General features: G+C 44.5%; 2 protein-coding genes across 2 annotated transcripts; both read right to left on the bottom strand.

Moving 5' to 3' along the window:
* Positions 1-9,286: 9,286 nt before the first annotated feature.
* Positions 9,287-11,001, bottom strand: LOC136468872 (L-Ala-D/L-amino acid epimerase). Its single transcript, XM_066467280.1, is given in 5 exon segments — positions 9,287-10,092; positions 10,095-10,141; positions 10,295-10,360; positions 10,546-10,840; positions 10,930-11,001. Coding segments are annotated over 5 exon segments (696 nt in total). The 3' UTR covers positions 9,287-9,876.
* A 128-nt stretch (positions 11,002-11,129) lies between these two features.
* Positions 11,130-15,374, bottom strand: LOC136476177 (protein THYLAKOID RHODANESE-LIKE, chloroplastic-like). The gene is made up of 9 exons (XM_066473911.1): positions 14,624-15,374; positions 13,700-13,802; positions 13,542-13,607; positions 13,331-13,405; positions 13,182-13,256; positions 12,940-13,020; positions 11,828-11,962; positions 11,595-11,735; positions 11,130-11,507 (listed from the first exon to the last, which is right to left on the bottom strand). The coding sequence occupies exons 1-9, from the start codon at positions 15,235-15,237 to the stop codon at positions 11,460-11,462; spliced, it is 1,338 nt and encodes a 445-aa protein (XP_066330008.1). The 5' UTR covers positions 15,238-15,374; the 3' UTR covers positions 11,130-11,459.
* Between the last annotated feature and the right edge of the window lie 6,744 nt (positions 15,375-22,118).

The raw sequence follows: 22,118 nt of genomic DNA on the forward strand, positions 1-22,118 counted from the left end.
TTACACAAATGATAAAAGGATAGTTAATTGCACAGAAAATTAAATAAAAGACATAAAAATATTTTTTAAAAATATAGATTTTATTTTGCTTTATTGCACATAGGAAAATTATGTGACCTAAAGTTTTAATTTTTTTAACAAGTTTTAAAACACAATATAGTGTTTAAATTACTATTTCGATAATGCAAAAATATAGTGTTTAATTAAATTCAGAAAAACTCTTGTGTTTCGACTGGAAATTTGTTTTCACATCATTTGAATGTGACATAATCCCACCATCAAACATAAATTTGTTTTCACATCATTTCAACGTGACATAATCCCAACATCAAACATAAATTTGTTTTCACATCATTTTAACGTGACATAATTCAACATCAAACATAAATTCACAATTATTACATAATATCTCTAATACACACTATTGAACAATAATATATATATATATATATATCAAGCGGGCACAGTAATGAACTTCTTCTTGACATATGTCCCTTGGTTATGATCGCGCCGTAACCATGGAGTGTCCTCATCGTTTAGCTAGATGCTAGGGTCTTTGTTCACTGTGAAGGGTGAAATTCGGTCATCCTTTTCATAATCTTCTGACATGTCTGACTTGTCTTCGATTCCGACGATGTTCCTTTTTCTTGAAAGAACTATGTGGCGCTTTGGCTCATCATTGATTGGGTGGTTGTTGTTTTTCCCTCTCTTCGGTTTTGTAGACATGTCCGTGACATAGAACACCTGAGTCACATCCTTCGTAAGGACAAACGGTTTGCCTTTGTACCCAATATTGTTGAGGTCCATTGTTGTCATTTCATACTGGTTGTCGACTGCTACGCCGCCTCCGGTCGTCTTTACCCACTGGCACTCGAACAAAGGTACCTTAAAATAAGATGCATAGTCTAGTTCCCATATCTCCTCTATACGGCCATAGTATGTTTGCTTGTTCCCACTAGGGTCGGTGGCATCTATGCGGACACCACTGTTCTGGTTGGTGCTCCTTTTATCTTGTGCTACTGTGTAAAATATATTCCCATTTATCTCATACCCTTTGTATGTGAGGATATGCCACGATGGCTGCCTAGCCAATAAATACAGCTCCTCATCAATACTCTCATCACCCTGACATTCTTTTCGCAACCAGTCGCTAAAAGTTTCCATGTGCTGACACGTAATCCATGCTTCAGACTTCCCTGAGAACTCAGATCGGAGGAGGTTCTTGTGTGTCTCGATATACGGATCTACCAAGGAGGAGTTCTGTAGAACTGTGTAGTGTGCTTTATTGAAATAATCATCACCCTTACCAATATATGTTTTCTTCCCTAGTGTCCCCTTTCCACTTAGTCTCCCCTCGTGTCGCGATTCAGGAACACCAATCGGGTTAATATCAGGAATGAAGTCAACACAGAACTCAATGACCTCCTCTGTTCCATAGCCCTTGGCGATGCTTCCTTCTGGCCGAGCACGGTTGTGAACATATTTCTTGAGGATTCCCATAAACCTCTCAAAGGGGAACATGTTGTGTAGAAACACAGGACCAAGAATAGTAATCTCCTTGACCAGATGAACTAGGAGGTGTGTCATGATATCAAAGAAGGAAGGAGGGAACACCAACTCAAAGCTGACAAGACATTGAACCACATCATTCTATAGTTTCGCTAGATCCGTTGGATCGATTGCCTTCTGAAAAATTACATTGAGGAATGCACATAGCTTCATGGTGGCTAGACGTACATTTGGTGGTAGAATTCCTCTTAATGCAACTGGAAGCAATTGAGTCATGAGCACGTGGCGGTCATGGGACTTTAAGTGTCCAAATTTCTTCTCTGGCACATTTATTATACCCTTTATATTCGAGGAGAATCCAGACGGTACCTTAATGCTATCTAGGCATTCAAACAAGCTGTCCTTCTCTTCTTTGCTAAGAGGGTAACTGGCAGGACTTAAGTACTGGCGTCCATCATCTGTCTTCTCTAGATGCAGGTTGTCTCGTTCTTTCAAACACCGCAAGTCCTGTCGTGCTTCAATTGTGTCCTTAGGCTTCCCATACACACCCATGAAGCCTAGCAGGTTCACACAAAGATTCTTCGTCAGGTGCATCACGTCGATCGTGCTGTGGACCTCTAGGACTTGCTAATAGGGTAGCTCCCAAAATATGGACTTCTTCTTCCACATGGGTGCGTGACTGTTGGCGTCCTTCGAAACAGGTTGGCTGCCAGGTCCCTTTCCAAATATTACTTTCACATCATTGACCATATCGAGGATGTCCTCACCAGTTCGGTTGCGAGGCTTGGTCTGGTGGTCTGCCTTACCTTTAAAATGCTTGCCTTTCTTTCTTACGGGGTGATTTGCAGGAAGAAATCATCGATGCCCAAGGTACACGACCTTGCGACACTTTTTCAAGAATATACCTTTCATGTCACCGAAACAGTGCGTGCATGCATTATATCCCTTGTTTGATTGTCCTGAAAGATTACTTAGAGCTGGCCAATCATTGATTGTTATGAACAACAATGCTCGCAGGTCAAAGTGCTCCTGCTTGTGCTCATCCCACACGCATACACCTAGCTTGTTCCACAAAAGTAGAAGTTCTTCAACTAGTGGCCTCAGGTACATATCGATGTCGTTGCTAGGTTGCTTTGGGCCTTGGATGAGCACCGGCATCATAATAAACTTACGCTTCATGCATAACCAGGAAGGAAGGTTGTAGATACATAGAGTAACAGGCCAAGTGCTGTGACTACTGCTCTGCTCCCTGAAAGGATTCATACCATCCGTACTTAAAGCAAACCTTAAGTTTCTTGCATCACTTGCAAACTCGGGGAATTCTCTATCGATTGCTCTCCACTAGGACCCATCAGCAGGGTGTCTCAACATATTGTCTACCTTATGGTCTTCTTTGTGCCATCGCAACAACTTTGCATGGTCTCTGTTTCTAAAAAGATGTTTCAAGCATGGTATTATAGGAGCATACCACATAACCTTAGTAGGGATTTTCTTCTTGGGACGTTCGCCCTCAACATCACCAGGGTCATCTCGCCTGATCTTATACCGCGACGCGTGACATACAGGGCATGCATCCAACTTCTCGTACTCCGTGCCATGGTAGAGGATGCAGTCATTAGGACATGCATGTATCTTCTGGATTTCTAATCCTAAAGGGTAGACTACCTGTTTTGCTTCATACGTAGTGCTGGGCAATTCGTTATCCTTTGGAAGCATCTTCTTTTGGATTTTTAGTAACTCCGAGAATCCCTTGTCAGATACACCATTCTTTGCCTTCCATTGCAGCAATTCCAATGTGGTACCTAACTTTTTCTTCCCCGCATCACAAGTTGGGTATAGCAATTTCTTGTGATCCTCTAGCATGCGGTCGAACTTGATCTTCTCCTTTTCACTTTCGCATTCTCTTTGTGCGTCACGAATGGCCTGACCAAGATCATCAGCGGGCTCCTCCTCTGCCCCTACCTCTTCTTCAGCGGGCTTCTCCTCTGCCCCCACCTCTTCTTTAGCGGGCTTCTCCTTTGCCCCCACCTCTTCTTCAGCTTCCCCCATTGCAGTATCATTGAAGGCACCATATTCAGCAAAAATGTCATCATCGCCCCATTGTTTTTCTTCACCTTCTTCTATTACAACTCCGGTTTCTCCGTGCTTCGTCCAACAAATATAGTTTGGCATGAAACCCGACTTGAACAAGTGTGAATGAAGAGTCTTTGAGTTTACATATTCCATCGTATTCTTACATACGACACATGGGCAGCACATGAAACCATCGTGTTTGTTTGCCTCGGCCGCACGTAACAAAGAATGCACGCCGTCCATGAACTCTTGGGAGCGACGATCAGCATTGTACATCCAATGCCGACTCATCTACATTACATGACATAAATACTGTATTAAAACCTAGAACATAATTAGTTAATTATACAACATGCATACCACCACAAAAGCTATAAATTTAAGAAAGCCTCGCTACAATGTAGACAATCCCAACTACCACTAAAAACACTAAAGCTAAAATGCACTTCAGCAGCACAAGGATTTTGCGACCAATCCCAACTAAAACAGACAGATCCCCCGTTTGTTCAACATCTTTGGGCTTCTTCGGCTGGATCACTGCCTCATTAGCCGCCATATCTGTCTATTGTGCAAGATATTTTTGCACGAGTTCAACATACTCTTCCTCCCAGTAGAAGCCTGAACATCCAGTGCCATCCCACTGAAATTAAAACAGAAAATTAGAACTTTAATCACAACCATCGTGAAAATAGGTATAAACTAACCATAGTCATTAAATACGATAAAATAACTCACATTGCGATCCGGACACTTGTAGAAAATGCGACCCTTGTTGGGACCCTCCTTCTTCACTCGGTACTCCATCACAATCTTTGTCTCATCACAACACTTGTCGCATGCAATGAGTGGGAGGCCCGGCCTAAGTCGCTTTGGAAACCCATGAGAGGCCGAGGACCCGGAAGCAGTTGCCATCTACTCTCTATACTCATTTTTTAATACACTATAAATTTCTCATTTTATAAACAAATAAAATTAAAAAAACTCTAAAATTCTCTATATCTCTAAACAATGAAGTGTGCTATGCATGCTACAAATGAACGGTGAATACTAGTTTTTAATAGCTACTTTAACCTTCCTTCATGTAAATATGCAAGCTTGAAGTGATTTTGAGCTCAAATTGCTTACAAATGAAAAAAAAACCACAATAAAGAACCATATATATATAGTGAACAAAATGAGATAAGACAATGGTGAAACATGAGAGTATGAAGTTGGTAACCTTTAGAACCGAAGAATCGACGGAGGAATCGAAGAAATCGATGGAGGAATCGAAGAATTGATGGAGAAAGAGCAAGAACACTGCTTAAATTTGAACTGAAGCTCTCGGGCGGGCTCGGGGAGGAAGAAGACGGCCAGCAGGATTTATAGGGGGGGCCTTTAGTCCCAGTTGGTGGATCTCCAACCGGGACTAAAGGTCACTTTCCAGTCCTGGGCCACGCCACTAGCCGGGACAAGAGCTTTACTCCCGGTTGGAGCCACCAATCGGGAGTAAAGGTCGACCTTTAGTCCCGGTTGGTGGCTCCAACCGGGACTAAAGGTCCCCTGCCACAACGGCCTGGCGCAGGAGCCGTTGGGCAGGGACCTTTAGTCCTGGTTGGAGCCACCAACCGGGACTAAAGGTCTCTCTAGTCCCTGGCGCAATATTTCTCGGGACTAGAGCCTGGTTTGACCTTTGGATCAAAGGTCTATTCTCTGCTAGTGTGTTCGACAAATGGTCTTTGCAGGCCATGGTTGCGCTCGACTGTTGGATGAATTGTCTTTGCAGGATATGGTCGTGTAGGTCAAGTTCCAGCTGATGTCGTCCCCGGCCAAGCTCCCAGGAGAAGGATCCGTCAGTTCTTGTTCCCCCTTTCCCTACTGCTTCCTATTGTGTTTGGTTTGTATTTCTTTTATTGGTGTTGACTTATTTGTATATTGCGTAGCTAATGAGTTCCACAAGGCCCCCCTCTGCTCCCCACTGCTTAAGCCAGGCCGATCCCTTGAGGTGCCACCAATCATCTCCAAGGCCCTTGAATATGTTTTGATGAGGTATTTGTTTCTCCGTTGACATCATCTCTTTCATTAAATGAATAGATAAATGAATGCTGACTAAAAGCCTGACTCTTCACTATCACTCCGGACTAGACGACTGTACCTAAGGCCAGTCTCAGTGGAAGTTTCATGAGAATTTCATTTGCATTTAATAGCTTGCCACGTATGCATTTTCGATAACATGGCAGTGTTTTAATGAAGAGAGAGAAGAAATGAGTTTCATGGGGATAAAACTCTCTTGGCACGATTACCAACTCTCTATGAGTCTTAGAATTAAATGTCTATAAAACCATGGAATGAAACTTTTGCATTGAGAGTGGGTGTGTTTCATCCAAGTTTCATTTCATTCTATATGACATGGCAATCTTGGAAACAACGCAATAAAACTCTCCACTGAGACTGGCTTGGAGTGTAGAGAGGACATAAACTAATTATGTCAGAGGCACTATGTAATCATACGTTGTGCCCTATGCCTTCTTAATTTATCTACCTGCTCATATAGTGTGCTCTCTTTATTTATATTGGTAGCTACATTCTAAACTATCCTCTATCTATTCTTAAATATATTATTCTATTGTTTGTTAATCTTCACTTTTATTGTTAATATGGACTTTGGCTACATTGCAGCAAGCATAGAACTACTCATCACTGAGTTTAGGGAAGACTAAAACAAACAATATTTTATCGTCCCCTACTTTTCATCATTGATTATTTGCCTCTTATTTTCTTTATTTCTTTTTTCAATGTTGATTCAGAGATAGGAGGATTGCACTTGTGGCCAGATTTCACTAAGTGAGCAACTAACCTCCTACAACCAAGAAGCAGAGTCTTACCAAGGTTAGTCACAATGTGCATCCCTGATGTAATGACTTGCAGCCTTGGTTGATTGATACATTGTGATTGTCCTATATTATCTACCTTTGCTTACTTTTGCTTTAATATGTGCTCCCTAATTTCTATTTTCCAATGGCAATTTAACAAAGATGCTTTTTTTTTTGCTTAACTAGGTTCACAAAAAGATGCTGGATTTTCAGCACTACTTCACTATAATCCGTGCCTTTCCTATTTATATGTCACTGTTAGATATGTTCAACGTTCAAATTATATTTCTAGCATCTGCTCATGGTGTGTTAGGCTACGTCAGTGCCGGTGCCGGCATTAGATCTAGCAGACAAGGTTTGCTTACACGTTTTACATGTAGCTTTAGTGCAAATCTTCCTACCATTCACAGTCTCATATATCTCATCAAAATCAGCCCACACAGGTGATTTACGCTTACCAATATTAGAGTTACCAGAAACAGATGGAGCAGACCTGTTGGAGTTGGAGCCTAGCGGGTTCCCAGTCTTCGTCGCCCCTTCACCACCATCGCCGTCCAGATTGATCGGAGTCGAAGCAGCAGAGCCGCTACTGACATCAATACCGAACAACGCAGCAACGTCCTCTCCGGTGTCATCGTCGTCCTCAGCGGCCAGGCCTACCGCGATCAAGTCGTCGTTGCCGGTGAACGGCCAGACGATATCGTCATCAGCAGCCGCCATGGCGGACGGCTCTCCAGCACCGTTCCTCAATGGTACGCGGGGCCGCCTTGGTCGCTCTATGCCACAGCTAGAGGACGACGCATTGGCTACTGACCTATGCAAAGAGATAGAGAGGATGAAAAGATCACATCAGAATAGATCAATGGAAGAAGATAGAAGAGGAGGGTTAGGGTTTTACCTGCGCAACCGGAGCTCGGTGCGGGAGAAGATGATGGCCACCTAGAGAAGATGACACACCGGTTAGAAAGGACGGCGAGCGGCGGAGGAGGGATAGACAGGGACAATGAACTCACATAATCACCGAGATCTAGAGGGGAGATAGGGAGATGGAGAAGGGAGAGGCAGAGAGTGGGGATCAGGGGAGGTCGCCAGCGACAGGCGGAGGCGGAGTCAGCGAGGTCAGACTCCAGCAGACTGCAGACGAGACAGCGAAGTGTCGACCGTCGAGCGGTCGAGGCAAGAGCTAGGCGAGACTGCGAGAGACGAGAGCGGCGAGGCGGTGGTCGGTGGGGGAGCCAGCCATCAGGGAGGAAATGATTTAGGGTTAGAGTTGAGGAGGGAGAGCTAGGCGAGACCGCGAGAGGCAAGACCGCGAGGCGCGAGCATAAGAGCAGCGAGGCGGTGGGGGAGCCGGGAGGGAGGAAATGATTTAGGGTTAGGGTTGATGAGGGACGCCCGCGGCCGTCGCTTTATACGTGTCGCGTGGGGGGGTGACGGACGCGTGGGTGGGCTTGGCCGCTTTGCGCCTTCGTCGTTGTCCACTACGCGCCGGTGCTGGACCGCTTCACCGCTCAGGCCGCTGTCGGGCCGACCCCTTAAAACTGGGTCGTGTCGTGCTAGCCCGCGGGCTTGAGTATCGGCCCAGGCACGACCTGCTCTACCGGGCCGGGCCGTGCTTGGGCCAGGCCAAATTTGCGGGCTTTGTGCCGGGCCGCCAGGCCTCAAGCTGTATGGACATCTATACTCAGCTCCGACGATAAGTTCCGACTACTTGGCCACAACAACCGACTGCTCCATCGCGGTGACCGACTACTCGGCTAAGATGTTGGACTACTCGGACTTGACGACTAAGCCGGTGCCCGAAACATCAGGATCGCGCTTTCTACTCGGCCATCAATCAAGTAAGTCAAATTTTAATATTTTTCTAAATATTCTTTAATCATATCTCTGGATATTATACATGTGCTTCCGTGGTTATACCATAATTGCATTCTCGACTACCCACGCAACTCCGTGCTAGTAGTCAGGACAACATGCACTCCACGCGTATTCTCTTTTTTCACGCAGCGCCGACTGCTCTAGTCTCCTCTTAACGGTTGTGAAATTACTTGAGTAGTACGAACTCATATTTGTGGCGCATTTACTCGCACGGCTTATTCGGTCACGGTCATGAACCTCACGACCATACGCTGGAGATACAAGTGCTTACACATATGGGATCAACTACTGGGATCCGCTCCCGTCCTATTATTTTACATGCATGGGACCTGCTCCCAACTTGATATCCTGAATATCAATAACTATAAAATTTTGTATTTTTATCTTGTAGGGGACCAGATCTGGACCATGCTGCTGGATGAGGTACGCGCCTCCACGGGCTACCTTACTCAGACCACTACTTCGTTGGGCGAGGCACGCTCTTCGCGCTGCTTTACTCGGCTATTACTTCACAAGCTTGTTCACCTCCACTACTTAGCCCTGTTCGCTTGAACTTATCAGCCATGATAGTGTTTTTCTCTCATAACAAATCAGCGAACAGTACTTTTCAGCGAAGCGAACATGGCGGCACTAAGCCCGGGGGCTCAGCCATTATCACGGCCTACTCGGCTTCACTCCGACTACGCTCAGGTGCTCGAATTCAAGAATGGAAGATCAAATTCACAAGCCTTCAGCTACTCGGCAACAAGCAGTCACTGACCATTGTCCTAGGAGGTTACTCAGTTGCACCCTTGAGGACATTTACAAGATCCTATAATCGACTACCAAATGTCGGATTGTAGGCTCGGGGGCTGCAGGATATATATCCTCAAAGGATACAGCCAAATTTCTTCGAAAAGGAATTGCAGACAAGACCCTCCAACTCTTTGTTCCAAACAGCAAGAGGCTCAGAGGCTACACTCAGTGAGTGCACTTTTGCGAAAAATGCACGCCATTTGAAGATTTCAAGATGCACTACATGGTTTCTCTTAGAAAGCACTCGGACGAAGATTGTTTCTACTCAGCAAGACCTAGAGGAACAAGAAGGCTTCCAAAGATCAACCATATAGAGCTCGGGGGCCTGTGGGACATAGTCTCCCCGGGTACCCCGCAAGGAAGGTAGAAGATCTAGTCCGACTAGAAATCTTCCACATGTAATCCTAGTTACATTACTACCCTATAATCCTACTAGGACACTTACATTGTAACCGACTAGAAATCCTGCCCCCTAGACTATATAAAGGAGGATATGGCTCCCTAGATCGGTAGAGGAACAGACCTAATGGTCTAAACTCCAAGCGCAGGGCGCAATATACTATTCATCCCAGACTGGCCGTAGGATGCTATTCTGACGGACTGAACAAGTATAAATTGTTGTCTCTGCGTTCACCGTCGAGTTCTGCATATGCCGAAGCCCACCAACCATTGTCCCGGGTAACCCCGTGACGAGTTGCCGGTCATCAAACACCGACACCCTTAGCTCTCGTCAAAATCTTATAGTAACTCTATACCTTCTTCATATATGTTAGAGAGCAACATTTGGCTTTTTTTTTGCAGCATCAATTATTTCAAGGGCCCCAAGAACCCCCAACTTTGCGAGCTTGATGTTAATAACATGGGCAAGATTCCCATTTATTATTTTCTGAGCATCAAGTAAACTCCAACAGCTTTCATCAGCAGCAACAGCGACTTTGTATTTCTCCATGGCCACAGAGTTAACATCTCGGAGATCGTCCCAATCCGGTTTCTGTGAACTGGTTGCTCAAAGAGCACAGGGGTCACTCCCGTTTCTGAAACCAATGAAAGAATAGAAACATGTTAACTTAGTTCAAGCCTTGGAAGAAGGTCGTACAGTTCAGATGACAAATAGCTAACAGGTTCAACATATTGAAACAACTTTAAAATGAGAACTCTAGCAATTTACAGTATGCAGGAGTAAGCACCATTTAGTCTATCAAGAACTTCAATTGCTTGATTTGCTGTGTATCCCTCATTTGCATCCAAAATCACTTCAGTAGTTCAGCGCCCGAAAGCCATATACATCCATTTCTAGACATTAAACTGAACCATCAATATCGGGTACAGCACGTTCGACAAATTCAGATTTGCAAACAACCTAGACTTCTTAACTCGAATCACGTTCCTATGTTCCCTACGTATCAATGATCAAACACTTGTCAATCCACCGCGCAACGGAAGGCAAATTTTATTTGGTGAGTCAGGACGAGAAGCTGCGGATTCCTCACCGAGGCGAAGGCGTGTCATGGGAGTACACTGGCAACATCCTGGAGCAGCACGCCGAGAGGCGCCGCGGGGGCGTCGGCGAGCGCGGCGCACGCCCGTCCCGCGGCGTCGAGCGCTGCGGGCTGGTCCTCGGCCGTGACTGAGGACAGCACAGGCGCCTCCCCGCACCCGATGGCGCCACTCCGGAGCTCGATGCGCATGACGACGTTGGAAGAGGGGTCGGGGAGGAGGGGTCCGACCCGGACCTAGCCTCCTCCACTGCCTTTGCTAGATCTACGCGGTGCCGCCGTTCACCGGGGACGGGTGAGAAGGGATCGCGTGCCCCAGCCCCAACCGCTGCCGCCACCCTCGTCCTCAACGCCACCGGCCGCCACAGCACACAGAGAACGACTGTCTTTCTAGCCATCGGATCGCTCCTCGTGGAAGGCTGTCTTTGCATTACAATATCGCACAGTCAATGCGTACTAAACTATTGCATAGAAGATCCTTACAGAAAACCATCCCCACAGAGCTTTTTATAGAAGATATAACAAGTAAGCACTTGACTTTCCTGTTTTTTGAGAACACATTTACTTTGGTCAAACATATCAAGCTCTATAGGCTCGAACTCTCATTTCTCACGACTAGTAATTCGACATTTACATGTATAAAAAATAAGACAACAAAAAGAAAATCAGAGCACATTGATTATCACTGGAAATTACATCATATACATTTACTGCTGCAGAAAACTTGCCAGAGTGACTAATAGACACACTGTCAGGCTCATAGTACAACATACACCTTTGGTGAGATGCCGGCTCCATATGAACAACTCAACTTCTTTAATATCCTCTAGACCCGGTTTCTTTTACTCTTGCCTAATTAAGGTGGTGACGGCGAAGGCGAGGACGGTGGCTTGAAATCTGGATACTGCACACAGATCGAAGAATGATGGGCATAGCTTAATGCAAATGGTGTTTTTACACAGATGGCTAAGAAGTTTCAGTTTACACTCACATTAGGGTAAGGTGACTGAGGTCTGGGGGTAGGAGGAGGAGATGATTCCGTGCTAGCGTCTGCTACAGGTGCAGAATTGACCGCTGCTGGGCCTTCAGTCACGGTGCTGCCAGGGGGTGACGGCGGTTTGAGATCTGAGTACTGCATGGAATTCCAATTGCAGAGTAATGAGCATGGCATGGGCATTCAGGCTCACTTGTGCAATGGCTATAAAGTATCAGGTTTACACTGACATTTGTATAAGGTGAAAGAGGTGTTGGTGTGGCAGCAGCAGGAGCAGCTTCTGTTGGTGTGGCAGCAACTGGAGTCGCTGTTGCTGGTTGGCTTTTAGCATCACCAGGTAAAGGTAGTAGAGCCTGCCCAATTTCCTATAGATGGAACAAAGGAATTTTGTAAACCATAAATATTTGGCATGACATATTCAAAAACCATTTTCTATGGAAAACAATGTTGGCTGCCTCAACTCCAGAAGGAAGGCACTTCAAAAACAATAATTCTAACTGAATTTCACCAGTAACAGTTCCATTGCCAATGGAGTTTCCTGGCAATATTTTAGTAATTTCACAGGAAATGTATGTGCAGTGTCTAGGAGCACTGCCAATTATTAATACTACATATAGGAAAACAATTCATGGAAAGATTACAAATTATTATATGGGACAATGTTCAATGCCATATAAAGACCATTTTAGTTACACCATATACATATTGCTCAGCACCAATAGTAATACATCACATTTGGCCAGACAATATATTACAAAATATCACATAGCTCGAAATAAAGAAGGAACCTTTGAATAGGTTTTACTTTGTTTGTAAGAAAACTCCAAAGTTATTGACAAATTTAAGTGATCATTATTTTCTTGTACTTCAGGAAAAACATGCATTTTCTCTTCAAACAAAGCGGTGAGATAATAGATTTTTAATAATAAAACAAATGTCATGGGTCTAAACGCAACATTAAACAAAATTATTGCAAATCATCAATAAAAATTCCTATCTGAGAAAGGGACTATAGCGGTGCTGGATAAAACTAGATATGCAGCCACAAGTGTTCAGTGTAACCCAGTGGCCATGCATTTCAAATCTATCAACAGGCAACCAAGGTCTCCAGCTCAGATAGGCACTTCAAATTCTAATTACTATAAAGTCATTCGACCATAAGAGTACATAATCCACAAAAAATGGTTTGTACTCTGCAGATTCCATTTTCAATGGTACTAGCAATCTTCAGATAACTCATTTATGCATAGCCATACACTCTTGGAGAAGTGAACATGGATCTATGTGAACAATATAACATTTCAATATTTAACAATAACTGCTCAAGATGATGGCTAGCTACCTTTATTTCGTCAACAAGCTCCTTTGGAGCAACCTTCTTGTTAAAGAACTCATCGATCTGTTTAAGTGTCTTCTGTCGATCCTGTGAGCATAATAAATAGATGTAAGGTTTCAGGATTGAAAATAATCTTCTATTCAGACCTCAATCAGGGAGGAAGGACATCCCCTAACTTTGCTTTAAGAACAGGTCCACTGAAGTCTGGCTGGGGAAGTAACAAGAGAAGAGAGGAAATAAATATGTACCTCAGCATACAAGAGCTTGGTTACCACTAGCTGAACAACAGCAGCTGACCCCAAAAACTGTAGCAAAGCCTCAATCTGCAGGATAGATCACACATGATGTGTATGGAAACAAAGCAACACCTGAAGAAAAGAAACACACCAAGAGTTACCTCTGTGTAGGCAAGTACTCCCAGACCAGTAGCTGCAGCGAGACCAATTGTCACAGGCAAACCGTCTGAACCATCCTGTAAGTTACTTAGTAGATTCAGCATTCAACAGTCACAGAAATAAAAGTTTCCAAAATCAATGCATTGAAACCTTATAATTTTTACAATATAATTTCAAACAGAGTAACGAAAAAAGGTCAAGATGATAACTTACCCCAAATAGCTCGCCCAAGTCTAAACTGAATCCTTTTGCAGGAGCCTTCCAGGGAAGGTTACTGCTCTGCAGTGGGACACTAGCAAATGGTGAAACTTTGTTGAGTGGATAAAGATGTTATACGGCAGCAAACACAAGCCACCTAAAGCATCAAATACCTTCCATCCTCGGCTTCCTTCTGCACCATCCTTCACTGCAAAAGCAGCTTTGTAACCATTGGCTGTGACAAGCTCAGCAACTAGTCCGGAGTTCCCATCAAATCTGACTTCCACAATATTCATATAAATGTTAAGAAAAATATTGTGACACTATACTAGTGATGGTAGAATGACGAACCAACAAGTACTCACAATTTAATACGAAAATACAAGCTCAGTCTTCTTCTTGAGACAGAGGTATCACTAATTCTGAATATAACACCTTGCTGGTCTTTTCAAGGACAGGTATCTAATTATTAACTCTCCATGTAATTCACATGTCCACTCTTTAAGTGATATACAACTGCAGTAACTATTTACTTGCTATAATCCCAATCCAACAGATCAGTTTGTTCAAGTCATCATCTAGAATACTTACTACATTTGCGAAGTACTCTGTACATGAGAACTGTTCAGCTTTCCAGATTTGAAGCATCATTTCTGGTTTTCATTAATAACTTTCTTTTGCATTGCTCTATCAGCAAAATAATTTTATAATGGTTAAGAAAAATCAACTATCCGCTGATTCCGTGACAGTCAAAATTTTCATAATTAGGAGGATTTGAGACGACAATCTTTGATCCCCAAAAAGAAGTGAAAACAGACTAAATTTCAAGTTAATTTAACTTTTGAAATTTTGACACGCCAAGAGTGCATATACCTACTCTGCAGAATTGGTTCTTTAAAATCGATACGGACTCATTACCATAGACTAATCAGAAGTGGCCATGCTGAGGATCTTACACCATAGCTATTCCTTGGTATGCTGTTTTGAATGAAATGCAGCAAAATTGGTTCCTTAAATTGTGATAACGAGTTAATAAATCCAACCGGGGAACAATTAGAAGCACATAGCAGTTATTAACCAGGATCTGAGGTTCTCACTTATCAAGGATGACCAGCGTGGTGTTCTCCGGGTCCTTGAACCTCAGTGTCAGCTTCTTCAAGAATCCGTTCTTGTCCTCCCCGTTGTACGGCACGGCAGCCGCCTTCTTCTTGGCCTCCTTGAGATCAGGCGTGCCGGCCTCCCGTGCGTCCTTGAGCGGCCTGATGTCGACGAGCTGCGCGTCGGGCTCCTCGAGCAGCCGCTGGTAGGCCGCCCTGGCGGACACGACGGCGTACGGCTTGGAGCCGCCGCCGCCGCCGAGAATCTGCGCGAGGAGCAGCGGTAGCGCGACGGCGGCGACGCCTGCCGCGACGACGAGAGGGTTCTCGTTGACGAAGTCGACGAGCCCGTAGAGGTTGAGGTTGAGGTCGAGGTCCGGGAGCGCGAACCCGGCCCCGTCACTGCCGGAGTCGGACGAGAGGCGCAGCGCCTCCTCGTAGGAGAGCGGCGCGGCGAGTGCGGCGCCGGCGCCGGCGCCCGCGTGCGCGAGGCCGAGCGCGCCGGAGAGGCGCGCCGCGAGGCCCCCGCGGAGGCCGCTCGTCCTTGGCTGCCTCCTGGGGCGCGCGGGAGGAGTCAGTGTCGTTGGCGCCGCAGAGGAGAGGATGACGGCCATGGCATAACGGTGGCGGCGGCGGCCTCCGGCGAGCGGCGGGGTTTACGGGGCGACGAGGCAGTGGGCAGTGGCACAGGGGAGGGGCCGATGGGGGATGACCGGATGAGGAGGTGGACAGGTGGTACCGTGGTGGTGAGCTGCCCAGTGGGAGGGCGCCACGTGGATAAAGAGATCAGAGACGGCGGCCGTGGGCACGAGAGGCTGGAAATTTCTCGTGGCTGAGATGGAGCTCTCATCCGGCGCTTTTTTGATGGAAAAAACAGCGATGCTAGTGTGTTTCTTTGATAATAAAGGAAGGCTTTTTTATTAGTCACAATCATTGCCAGGCTGAGACGCTGAGTACCGTGGCGTGTCCTGCTCGGCTGCTCGCCGTTGTGCCGTGGCCATGGCCCATGGGCTTTTGGTACTCTACACGAACCACAGACTAGTTCAGACTTCAGAAAAGTAGTAAAACTTTCAACATTAAGCTTGTCGTTTGAAGGAACTGCCTCTGTACCATATGCTAATTTGATCGAGAGAGTGTATCCTGTGCTGCCAAGCCATCGCATGCTCGTACTCCCATTTCAACAACAAAAATGTGTATGAAAAAATCAACGAAAAATATAAATGGATAAATGATGCAATGATCTGTGCTCATCATGCAAAATTACAGATTCAAAAAATATTTTCTTTACAGCGAAACAATAAGAAGATAATATCAGCATATAACTGGACTCGTTATACTTTAATCTACATCTGCAACCATTCCAGGTCGAGTGAATGTTGATTTTTGTCCTCTTTTTCTCCTTGCACAAAAGCTTCTTCAATCTTAAATCTTGTATGAACATATACATATCACCGTATCCTTTATACATCTATCATTTTGATTTATTTTTGCATCTGTATCTTGATGGTATTTCTCAAAATAGGAACCACTATCCCAAATCTAGCGATCATTTTCGCCTCAAAACTGGCTTGCACTACCAGATTTTGATCCAGTATAGTGGGAAATTGAAAGTGTGTGACGTTAGTGTTTCACTGTCAGCTCCTCACCCGGCCGTGATGCCCATTTTACAAAACAAAAAATGGAAAAAATATTGTGCCCACAGTGGCCACGCCTCGCACACTAAGGTGAGGCGATGGGAGGAGGAGAGGGGAGGGGAGGATATCTGGAGGAGAGAGACATGCCTACGTCCGAGCCACCTACGCCCATCGTCATCGTGACCCATGCTAGAGCCAAAGAGAGGAGAGCGGAGGGGAGTCTCAGAGGGTAGAGAGCTTGAAGCCTTGAATGGGATCAGGAGAGGGGAGAGAGAGACATGCATACATCCGGCCACCTACACCCATCGTCGCCGTGCCCTATGCCAAAGCCAAGGAAAGGAGAGACGAGGGGAGTCTCAGAGGGTGGAGAGCTTGAAGCCTTGAACGGATCAAGAGAGGGGAGAGAGAGAAGTGAATCTAAGGAGGGAGAGTGAGAGAGGTGAGAGACAAGGATAAGGATGCGGACATACATGTTGAATAAAAATTTTGAGTCCTAGTACTAGGGATCACTGCTAGTTGGTAATACGACCTAACAGTGATAATTATTTTATCGTTGTTGATTGGCTTTAAAATCCGACAGTAATATTATTTTTGCTTACAAATCAGCAGGGGTATCCCTATCTATGTCGGGTTTTTTTCAATTCAAGCAGTGATGGCCGGTAGGGACTATGGTTTATGTGTAGTATTGAACGCATAGGATACACTCTCTCGTTTGATGTATAGACCCATATGTTTTCATGCTGATAGAAGATTAGGAGCAATGCAAGCTCCAATTGCTATCATGGTCCCCTTATGTAGGATGTTGCGACTATAGCAACTATCATAGCGTGTATATTTTTTCAGATAATGTATCTAAAAACAATAGATTATTTGAGGGCTCCCATTTTTTCATTAAATCCCTAGAGGCTTGCTAAGGGGTTGGGTTTACACAATTTTATGGATTATTAGGTTGTGGCTCTAGCTTTCTTTTTGATGTGTCGAAGTGGGTATTTGAATACCTAGGTCTCTGTGATCTTGGGCCTGACGTCCCTTGAGAATAAAATCACTCACCAATGGACACTCTTTTTTTGGCTTGCTAAAAGGGATGCCAACACCTGTTTCTTCCACCTACACATGTGCTAAAGAGAACCCAAGAAAATTATCACCTCCTTGAACTATGATGGCGCTACAATGGTGGAAGTTGAGGTTACCTTCTTTGTGGTCATGTATACTCAGGGTCCATCACACTCACTCTTTGGTTTTGGATCGATTTGGCCACATTGGGAGACTGTAAGGATCTGGCTAGAGGGGGTGAATAGACATTAAAATTTTCTCTATAATTCCACAAATGCTAGAGCAAAGTGATTAGTATAAAATTGGAACCTAATAGCCACTACTTTCCCTAACCTAATGCACCCAATGCAGGCCTCCAAAACAATTATAGTAATGAGGTGATCGACCACTAGAGCACTCAACTAAGCAAGGGGCTAGCAACTAAACAAAGCACTCCTAGTGATCTAAACAAGGAGAGCAACTAAAGCTAGCTACTCTACTAACTAGAGCTACTACCACACTAGAGAGCATCATGAACAACAACAACAACTACACAAGCTAATGAACAAGAAAGTAATGCACAAGTGTAGAGTTGCAAACTACCGTGGTAAGAGGGAGACCATATTTATCCCCAAGGTTCAGTTGCTTGCCGCCAACCTACATCCTCGTTGAGGTGAGTCTCTAGGTGAATGATTCATGCGCTAACAAGCCTCTCAAATAATGTTCACCCTCAACTTGGGTGCTGCAAGAATCAACTCAACAAAAAGCACTCCAACTAGCCTTGAGCATTCCACTAGAGTTGCTCTTTGCAATCTCCTACACGGACGAGCATAAGAGCCCTTTACAAATCAACCGAGCGAGGCACCCAACAATCACCAACAAGGCCCTCAATTATTGTCGGCCCCTCAATTTGAGAGTCCTAAGTGCATCTGTATTTGCGCTAGGATCACGCACAAATACGCACAAAATCACAAAAATGGTACGCAGATATGTAATAAAAGGTTCCAAGCTTTTATTGATATCTAGAAATAAGGTCTTACAACAGTGGGCCAAGGGGCATGGTCATAGGCTACATATCTAGTGGAAGACAACGGTCGTGAAATGACATTATTGGTGGTCTTTAGAGCGGGATTATTATATATCGAAGTAGTGTCCTATTCCACAGGCAACATAAGCATGGCCGAAACCCTAGCCTCGATATCATACTCCTACGAACGTATCTCCTTACAGGAATCCTAGTACTCATGGTATGCTTCCTTGTTGAAGTCATAGTCTTCTTCTGTGCCGAGGTCTGTGTGTCAACAACGGGTGAGTACATACGTACTCAGCAAGCCCTAACCATAGGGTGGAAATATAAATGTGGTGGTGATTATAATTAAGGGTTGGGTCCTAGCGGAGTATTACCATTCCCACTAGTACCCGAATTAGCATCAATTCCATTACCCTTTTTATTACACATAAAAGTAAATCTAATCATAGTATTCCATCCTAGCATTTGCTCATTCAAGGATGTGGCTATTCGAATAGGTTTAAGTAACTCTACAGAGGTGTACAAATTTCTCCACACGATAGGTGCAACCTCATCCATTATTAGTGGACGAAATAGACCTAACGAGACTTCGTACCCGAATGTACGCGACCTTAGATGTCCATATAACTCTACTATGGCTTCTCAGGGGTTGGAACACAAAAACCGAGAAGATACCAAATCCCCCCAACGTGATGATACCAAATCATCATAAAAGAAAATATGGCTCGAACACAGCCAAGAAAATCAAGGGCTTGAACGTAGCCAAAAACCAAAAGCTTAACATGGAAGATCACATAGCATCCACGCCAACCGGACCACGGAAGAAAACCTATTCCCCATGTCGGCTAGTGATATTCCGCTACCTACACCACCCATATAGACATTTCCAATATTATGCTCAACTTCTTCTCCTTCTTCATGTACTTCTTCTACAATAGGGATATTATCTTCTAGTGGTTGCTCATGATCATGCCTACGATTACGATGTTCAAGATTGCCTCTGCTCTGCCTGCCTCTAGGTTGTGGTGCAACTGGCTCTTCTTCCTCATGAACCTGCCTTTTGATGGCCCTTTCACGGCGATCCCGAATCCTATCAGACCTCCTTTTCATCTATTGCCATGGAGCGGCAAGGATGAGAAGACATCCTCTAGGATTTCGATGCAAGAAAATAAAATAACAAGCAAGCAAAAACACCCAAGCATAACAAACACACAATACATATCACACGAACAGTCATACAGATATGATACAAGGGTGCATCATACATCAACTGCTAGAGTGATTACTACACAACAACTCGTACTTCTAATGACATCGAAGCGACACTAGGCGTACTACTACTACTCGGAATACTAGACACTACACTAGTCACTACAGTTCCCTTATTTATTATACATGAATTGTATCCCATGAAGGTCCCATCATGAGGTCCACATGCATATCCTTTAGCATCCAAGTCCTAAGAAGCACTCGAGAGGGTCTGATGGTATTTGCATCCCTAGTGGTCTTCTTGTTGTTGTGGGTGGTTGATTCTTCAGTAAGCTCTCCTTATTCTTTTCCTCGCCTTTGGGCGCTCAAGGGCCTTCTGTAGCTCTTGCTTGCATTGTTCCTTTTCTTCTCTCATGGTTGATAGCTGTGAGTTTAGCATGAGTAGCTCTGTCCTTAGTGCTTGTACTTTGGCTTCTGCTTCCTTGAGTTTAGTGTTCTTTATCTTCAGTTTCACTTCCTGATTCTCATAGAGAATGTCGAGGGCATGTAGGTACTTGGTTGTAGTCATGAGAGTATATTCTGGCGCTTGTGGTTTCGCCTTTTCCATTGCCTTAATCTTCTTATGCCAAACAAGAGAAGACCGATCCATCACTAGGAAGAACTTTGCATGAGTGTTGTTGACTTTTGCTTCATATTCCTGACAAATGTCCATGAGAGCCTGTCATGCTACAATCTAACATGTGTCCCTTAGTTCTCTTCCTATTGCTAGGATGCACCTAACTCTAAACTCAGTGTTTATTGGATGCTCGGTAATATGCAGGTGCATCTCGCACTTGAGTACACCCTCCACATCGCACTCGCAATAGTAGTACATGGGAGGCTCAGTGTAACTCAAGCACTAGAGTGTCTCCTAGAGGAGCGTTGGGAATCCTCCAATGGTCAAATAGTCCGAACATTCCCATATGTCGTCCATTGCTACAAAAATTCACCATAGGGGTAAGAAACATTTTGCGACACAAATGAGAAACGACAATGACAAAAAGTTCATCAGCTATATTGTTATTAGGTCTACAGCTGTTACTATAACTATAAAACTACCTAACACGTTCCAATCCTAGGGCTTTGTCCTACAGTCATGCTTGGCTTCGATGCCACTCTGCCGGCCCCTCAATTTGAGAGTCCTACGTGCATTCGTATTTGCGCCAGGATCACGCATAAATACGCACAAAATCACAGGAATGGTGCGTAGATATATAATAAAAGGTTCCAAGCTTTTATTGATATCTAGAAATAAGGTCTTACAACAGTGGCCCAAGGGGCATGGTCATAGGCTATATATCTAGCGGAAGACTACGGCCATGAAACGACATTATTGGTGGTCTCTAGAGCGGGATTATTATAATGCAAAGCGGTGTCCTATTCCATAGGCAACTTGAGCACGGCCGAAACCCTAGCCTCGATGTCATACTCCTACGAACGTATCTCCTTACGGGAATCCTAGTCCTCGTGGTATGCTTCCTCATCGAAGTCATAGTCTTCTTCCGTGTCGAGGTCTGTATGTCAACAACGGGTGAGTACATATGTACTCAACAAGCCCTAACCATAGGGTGTAAATAGAAATATGGTGGTGATTATAATTAAGGGTTGGGTCCTAGCGGAGTATTACCATTCCCACTAGTACCCAGATTAGCATCAATTCCATTACCTGTTTTATTACACATAAAAGTAAATCTAATCATAGTATCCTATCCTAGCATTTGCCCATTCCAAGGACATGGCTATTCGAATATATTTAAGTAACTCTATAGAGATGTACAAATTTCCCCACATGATAGGTGCAACCTCATCCATGATCAGTGGACGAAATAGACCTAACGAGACCTCGTACCTGAATGTACACGACTTTAGATGTCCATATAACTCTACTACGGCTTCTCAGGGGTTGGAACACAAAAACCAGGAAGATAACAAATCCCCCCAACGTGATGATACTAAATCATCATAAAAGAAAACATGGCTCGAACACGGCCAAGAAAATCAAGGGCTCGAATGCGGCCAAAAACCAAAAGCTTAACGTGGAAGATCACATAGCATCCACACCAACCGAACCATGGAAGAAAACCTATCCCCCGTGTCGGCTCCTGATATTCCGCTACCTACACCGGTCTCCTAGTAGAAATTATACTCATATCTAACGGGTGTGAGATCAAGCCTACCCATATAGACATGTGGTTGTACGTAATAACTCACTAGGCGAGAGAGACTACGATCTGGTCCTTGTATGACCGAGGCGAGTATCTCCCACAGGAATCCTCTCTAGGCATCCCTGCCATGGTAAACTACCTCCATAGTTTACCACCACTCGCCCCATGTTGAGGTTTAGTTTCAGGTTTAACAATTTTAAGTTCCATTATTATCCCTAAGTCTATTCATGGTGTAGAGCTCATAAAATAATAGGATTTATCTTAATTCAACAATAATCATATCACATTGACCGAGCTCATATTCTAGGGTAATAATCTTATAGTCATTGTTTAGCATTTTAGTGGCTTAAAGCAAGATGGTAGGGACAGGAACTAGGACTTGCCTT

This window comes from Miscanthus floridulus, chromosome 8 (genome assembly GCF_019320115.1).
Source record: "Miscanthus floridulus cultivar M001 chromosome 8, ASM1932011v1, whole genome shotgun sequence".
In the NCBI taxonomy this organism is placed as follows: Eukaryota; Viridiplantae; Streptophyta; class Magnoliopsida; order Poales; family Poaceae; genus Miscanthus; species Miscanthus floridulus.